The sequence below is a fragment of the Episyrphus balteatus genome, chromosome 2 (assembly GCF_945859705.1).
Source record: "Episyrphus balteatus chromosome 2, idEpiBalt1.1, whole genome shotgun sequence".
NCBI lineage: Eukaryota > Metazoa > Arthropoda > Insecta > Diptera > Syrphidae > Episyrphus > Episyrphus balteatus.
The window spans coordinates 113,777,567-113,784,892 of record NC_079135.1 but is presented as its reverse complement, the minus strand read 5'-3'; the positions used below and the strand labels follow the sequence as shown (position 1 = coordinate 113,784,892).

The window sequence follows — 7,326 nt, the reverse complement described above, 5'->3', positions numbered from 1 at the left end:
TTTTTATAACACAAAATTAAAAAAAAAAAAAAAGATTTTTTCCAAAAGAAAAATTGAAATACAAATACAAAACCAAAAAATATTTTTTTTTTATTTTAGCATTAGAGCTCCTCAAGCGCTTCTGAATACAAATTTTCAATTAAATCAGTTTAGTCGTTTGGAAGAAAGTCAGAAACCAAGAAAACGGTTCTATGACAAGTACTGTTAATAATAGTTAAAAAAAAATATTTATTGTTATTTTAAAAGTAAGACGTTATTTGCCAAGTCCACAGATTTTTTAATCAAAATCGTTAGAGCCGTTTTTGAGAAAAAAATACGCTTCTCTATTTTGGTCTTATGGCAGATATCGTTAATTTTGGCCCAAGAAAATAAAATTTCATAATCGCCCAAAAACTCTTAACCACCAAGTTTGGACTAATCGGATCAGTGGTTTGGGCTGTAGCTCGAGATAAAGACAAAATTGCGTGACCAACTACAACTAGTATTTAATTAATTAAATTATGTTACTTCAAATCATTTCTTAAAAAATAAAAAAAAAATAGGAAAAATAAAAGATATAAACATATTCAAATCATTTTCTATTGATCCATCTAAGATGAGGTCTTCTCCTACAAAATTTTATAACACTATTTAAGTAGCTCGATCCCTGGGGGGTCGAATCACGACCGGAGATTACGATCTTGTGTGATATTCCAGTGTAGGAAAACGGGCAATTTAAATTCAATCGGAACAAAATTAAAACACGAAGAATGGGAAATAAAGGTTTTGTTCCAAGCTAGCGTTACTGTGCTTGCTTTAAGAAAAGAGAAGAATGGATTGTCTCAGCACTTTCCCCTACTTCTACTTTAACTTTAAAAGATATCTGCTGTGTTTTTTTTTTTGTTAATTCAGTGCCTACTTAGCTTATGGCCAGTTGTACAAATATTTAATCCGTGGTACAGCGATTTAGCACTGGTTCAAGGTCCATTTATGTTAAAATAGCTGAAGTCATGCTTGAACCATTGATCAACAGCTAATCCGCCGAAATCGCAGAGTTAGATTCCTCAAATGAAGCTGACGTTTGTACAACTGGCCCTTAGTAAAATTTTGCTCGGGAAACAACAACATATAATTGCTAAGGATAAACAAAAGTAAAATACTGAGTACCAATAAAACACGGCTTTCGATATCTTTTTAATTAAAAAAAAAAAAAACCCCAAAAAAAAAAAATTCAAACCATTTACCTATTTAAAAATGTTTAATTTCTCATTGGTTTATCACGTTAGTACAATTGACCCTGCTTCAGCTAAGGCTCATGTTTTTAACCCACCGATTTCGGTTGATGTGGTTCAAATCTGGGGTCGAATTGTGTCCCTATCTTTTTCTACTAATTAAATAGATACAAAAATAGTAAAAACGTTAACGTATGATCGTAATCGTGTGCCGTAATTTGACCACTGTTAAAAATATGTACTTGGTTATTTTTAAGCATTTAAGTTTTAAGAACCTTTACCCAGACTTAATCTCCAACTACAGTGTGGGTTCAAACTTCAAATCAAAGCCTAAGATGTTTTACAAATGTGCGTGCACAACTAAACCCATTTCTACCTTATCCCAAACAATCATCAAATCTATTACCCAACAGATGGCCAATTCAAAAAATCAACAAGTAAAAAAACCAAACTGTCAACCAATAACCAAAAGTCAAACAAACGTCAGATAAATCAGCTGCAGAAAAAAATTGTTTTTATTCTAATTTCTAATGGCAAGGTGAGAGAGTCTGCCAAGAGTAGAAGAAGTTATCTGTTCGAAGAATATTTCATTCATTAAATTATAATTCAATTAAATTGAAAATGAAATTTTAATTTAAGAAGAAAAACTATATTACTGTGATTCTATAAAAAAAAATAAAAACAATATGAAATAAAATCCACAAAATTCCCAATGAAAAGTCACCCTTGAACTCGAACAAAAAAAAATCGATAAATTCTAATTAGAAAAAAAAAGAAGACACAAAGTAAAAGAGAAATGGGTGCGGAACATTCCTCACAAACTCGCAACGACGCCGAGGGACGTGAAGTCTTCGAACACGATCGCACCTCTTCGGCAAACTCTTCAACAAAACGTCGGGCCGCTGCCCAACGTCAAGGTTCTACCAGCAGCAAAAACAGCCAACAGCAAGGCTCTCCGACATTTTCTGACATTGGTCGTCCCGTTTCGCCGCCACTAAGTGTCTGCTATGACTCAGACTTGCCCTATGTCTCTTACACCGACCGACCAATCGGTGATTCACCCAAAATCCGTAATAAAAACACTTCCTCCGCCTCTGGTTTGAGAAGTGTTCATGCAAATAGTCGCTACAAACAAACTGGCACCAAACCAAAGCGACCAGCTTCCACATCGAATCATAATATTGTCATTGTCAAGCCGGGAACTACTCGAGATCTGGATCTGGATTTAGATCCGGATCTAGCAAGATTACGAAGTATTCCCATGTTTTTGCCCGTTATGCGGGAAACCCTTTCCCTGCCTTCATCTCGAGAGCCAGAGATTCTCGAGCGTTTGCAATCGGTGCATTTGCAGAACATTTGCCATCGAATGCAGGCACATTTGAATTATTGTGCCACACACGTTGCCACCGAACAAAGTCAGATTATAGAGAAGACAAAAATGGTCAATAATCAAGTGACAACGTTATTTGCAACGTTTGTTGATATGCAGAAAACTTATGCTGCATATGCAGAGCAGTTTTCGAAAATACGAAGCATCTCGCAGCAATTGAGTCGTTGTAATTCTCTATTGAATGAGAATATTGAAAGTTTAGAAGCAATTAATAACTTTCTCGATGTTGATGATAGACTGGAACCGTTTGTATGGAAAACTGAAGAGATTACCCACAAGAAGGGGGGCAGCGTAACGTAGTTGTTTTTACAATAAATTTATTCAAAATTTTGTTTTAGTTTTAAAATTGTATTTTTTGTATTTGTATATTTTTTAAGTGACATAATCAAAATAATGTTGTTTTAAGTTAATTAAAAAAAAAAAATATTCCAAGTTTTATGGTTAGTTATTTATTCAATTAAAAAAAGAAAGAAAAATAAATTGTAAAGAATAAAATTTTATTCCTAACAAAAGTGCTTCATCACTTAAATATTGAATTGTTTTATTTAAAAGTTAAGTAAATTGTTCAAAGTCTAATATAATGTCTATAATGACGAAACAAAATTGAACCTTATCAATTTTAATATACCAATTGGTTATCATGTATTGACCTTTAATTATACAAATGTCGAATTTAAAGATTTTAGCTGGCCAAATATTGATAAGAGATTTTGAGTTCACTATCAAAAGCTGTGACACATTTCTTAGAAAGAATATTGACATAGGTACAATTTTAAGCATTTGAAATGTGTTCTGAACATGAAAATAAATTCGAAGAAAATTGTTTAAGAAAACGATCTCAGAAACTTGACAATTGTAGGTGCCGAAATTTTGGTTATTGCCACATCAAGTTGCAGCAGCAGCTTGAAAAGGTGGCATATTAATTTTGCAACTCATTCGTAAAAAGACGAAACTGCGATTATTTAAGATCAAAATTAAGGTTACATCTACCATTATAACCAATATCAAAAATCTTTGAAAAAAAAAACTACTACATATAAAGATTTTGTAAAATGCAACAAAAAACTTCGTTGTTTTGAAATAAAAATATTTTTTTGAACCATTACACAGTGGGTTACCTACTGTGGGTACAGCGATAGGTAAAAAAGGAAGTTTCAATTATTTAGATACCATTGAGTAAATAACCCATTTGAACCAAAAGTGATAAAAATTAGGCGTAAAAATTTATTTTGAAAAAAATTATGTAAAAAATTATTAAAAAATTTTTGTTTTTATAAAAAAAAAAAAAACTTGAAAAATATCTTATATATAAAAGAGAGTTCGTATTAATATGTAGATGGTTTGTATCACAAAAAAAACCTTTTCTTCCATCTTTACACAGTTGTCAGTTTGTAAGAGTAAAGAAACACTCTCGCTTTTTAAAAATGTTTACTTTTGTAGCTTAATTTGTAAATAAATTTATTTAGACAGGCTTTCAAAATAATTATTAATTTATCGTTTAAAGCCTGACTTTGGCATTATTATTAAGAAAACATTTCTCAGGATATAGCAAATCGAAAGCGTCGTGTGACATTTAATCCACATGTGTAAGCTGATGGTGTTTGGTCAGCAAAACAAACTTTAAGTTTAAAAGTGTGACCATTTCTACATACATATTTCCATATTCAATTCTTAATTTTTTGTGATTTTTAACGTAAAATGAAAAACTTTAAACGGTTAACTATAAAATTTGTATGCTATTTGACAGATTTTTAATAGCGATTTTAAACAAATTGAGAGGGAATCAATTGAGGCTTAATGGTTTAGTAAAATAATAAAAGTTGATGAATTTCTGATCAGCTAAAGGAAAATTTCGCTAGGAAGAGAAACAGATGGGGGGCTTAACCAGGACAACTTTCTTTACACGTTGTTGCAGCTTGAAAATCTCATGATCAGACTACAATGACCAAATTTAAAATCGATAGTTTGTCCTTCAGTCGGCACACGGGTGCGAATTTGGCTGCACACACATGAAATGCATAATTAAATTCTGATCTTCGGTTTTATTTTTACGAATAAAACACGGGCACAATTTGGAATGTTTGCTCCAAATCGTGCAGAGCAAGATTTTCTTGATCAAGTGGAGGGACGATTGCGTTGAACTAAAAATGTTTGCTTAAACTAATGTGCCGAAGTTAAATTATCAACAAAAGTATGTGTTGGATTAAGTGCAAAATATGTACCAAATGGAACCATAAAAATTATGCTGGAGTGAGAGCTAATGAAAATATAGCATAATTGTTTTATTATTGCAAATAGACTGCATTTAAAACAAAAGAAACCGTCTTTCTACCAACACAATTCGATAGGGCGGTCTTACCTCCATGTAGGGGTAAGACCGTTTTTTGTTAGATGTTTTTCAAAACGTGTTATAATTTGTTCAGTATTTTTTATTTTTTTTATAATAATAAGAGTTTCTACAAAAAACAATAAACTTAATGAATGAAAACTTTATTTTAATTAAAAGATGTTTTTTATTGGCTTTTAAGACAGTCAAACACTAAAGGGGGCGGTCTTGCCCCCACTTCCCATATGTGCCCATGATTATGAAAGTGGTCTAAGTCACTTTTTACATTGTTTAAAGAAAAACGTACATAATAATTTTCCTATAACGATTTAGTTATATTTCTTTTATGAAATCACTAGAGGAGCAATAAAGAAGTTTATTTACTGTAATTTTGCTTTTAAATAAACCCTACCCCTTAAATAATAATTATTTTAAGGCTAGATTTGAGGCAAACATTTGTATTTTTGCTTTGAAAAACCCTGTTTTGTTGAATTCAAATTGTAATATTTTGCGATCTAACTGCAACTTTGGAAACTTTTATACATTTTTGAAAACTACAATAACAGGGCAACTTTTTAAAATAATAAACCATTCTCACACCATAGAAATTTTTTTTGCGGTGTTGCTCTCTCAAATAAAAGTTAAAAATTGTTTTTTTATAAAACTTGAAACTGTTAGTTAATTTGCATCGAAATGGCTTATTGAATAAAAAATATTTTGATTAATTAATTGTTCCTAATTGAATCGGTGATTGTTAAAACAACATAAGGAACATTTTTATTTTTTTTCAGGAGAGACAAAAAACTCTGTATTTTTGACGACGCGGCCGCATTGACAATTTTAGCTTTAAATTCGGTTTAGAGGCCTTGTTGAGAGTTGAAACTAACTAAAAGTTTTAAAAAATATCTTTATCAAAGAAGATTTAACAAAAAATAAATATTTTTTATATGTTGTTTTAACACCCAACGTTTTGTTGGGAGTCAAACCCGCTTAATTACTTGGAAATAATGTTGTTTTTACACTCATTTTACATCCAAAGTATTAGCAAATTTAATGGAAACGAATAAAAGACCATTATAATTCAGCAATTTTATTAATACATACATTAAAAAACAAGAACTATTAAACAAAAAGGCGAAAGTGGACGTTCCACTGCCAGCAATGAATTTGTTATTTTTTGACGTGGTTAAGTTTTACTAATATTGTGCAAAAGTTTTATCCTTGTGACGTAGGTACTTCAAAATAGAATAAAATGCATTTTTGCATTTCACACTTTTTATTGATTGTCTCATTGATGTAATTTTAATGTTTATTTGAAGTGAAAAATATGATGGTTTGTAATTTTCCCTGAGTTTAAAGACCTTGATCTTGAATATCAAACCAATAGAACCCAAACTAGAAGCCTTTAAGACAAGATTTACGATTTTTTTTTTTTTTAGTTTTTTTTTTCCTAAGATATATTTTTTTTCATTTGATACCAATTTAATTTATTAACAAGAACATTTTGAAAGATGCAATTCCATTCGAATGACCGCGAACAACTGACTGACACTAAATCATCGAATAACTGTAAGAAACAACAGTTTACTTACTTCGTTTTTCCAGCGTTGAATGTAAAAAAACAAATTAATATGAAGTACTTAAGGTGTTTTAACGCTCAATTTCAAAATTGGCAAAAGAGATATGTTGTTTTAGCACTCAAAGCGTATTTTAACCTCGAAATTTTATATGATCCAAATATCAAATCATGTAGGTTTTGCTCTCAACGCTAGGTCTACCCATAAGCAATGCAAAACAGTTATAAAAGTGCTTTCAAAAAATTTGTCACTTATGTTGTTTTAACAATCACCGATTCAATTATTTGTCAATGTTTTAGTAAAAGAATTGTAAAAAACAAAAATCAATAATGGCAGCAGGAAGCAAAATACTGTTGCAAAGTGGAGATTTTTCGAAATTTCACAAGAATTGCATTAAATCGAAAACCGTAAGGATTTGGGATGAACAAGTTACCAAATTCTGAGAGCCCTTAAGATCCCCTATTAGCATACTTTGTTTGATCCATTACTTTTGGGACACCCTGTATATAAAAAAATAATTTTTTATAAAACGGCTCTAACGATTTTCAAAATTTTTTTTCTCAAATTTTCTTTTCACACAAGAAATCAGATGGCTTCGTTTCACAAAACACAATCAAAACCTTTAAAAACGGTGTTTTAATAATTTTAAAAACATATTTTATGTACTTTTTGGTCTAATTAAATATAATTAAAATTTTGCCTCATTTTTTGATAAAAAGCTTTAAGATACGATCTACTTTTACCATAAGAGCAGGTACGTGCGACCCCAGTCGTGCATTTTATTTCTTTATAATATGCACTAAAAGTGTGAACACTCTTTCT

General features: G+C 30.7%; 1 protein-coding gene across 1 annotated transcript; it reads left to right on the top strand.

Moving 5' to 3' along the window:
• The first annotated feature begins 1,726 nt into the window (after positions 1-1,726).
• LOC129911144 (BLOC-1-related complex subunit 5) lies at positions 1,727-3,083 on the top strand. The gene has a single exon (XM_055988833.1). The coding sequence runs from the start codon at positions 2,008-2,010 to the stop codon at positions 2,899-2,901; it is 894 nt and encodes a 297-aa protein (XP_055844808.1). The 5' UTR covers positions 1,727-2,007; the 3' UTR covers positions 2,902-3,083.
• Positions 3,084-7,326: the final 4,243 nt, after the last annotated feature.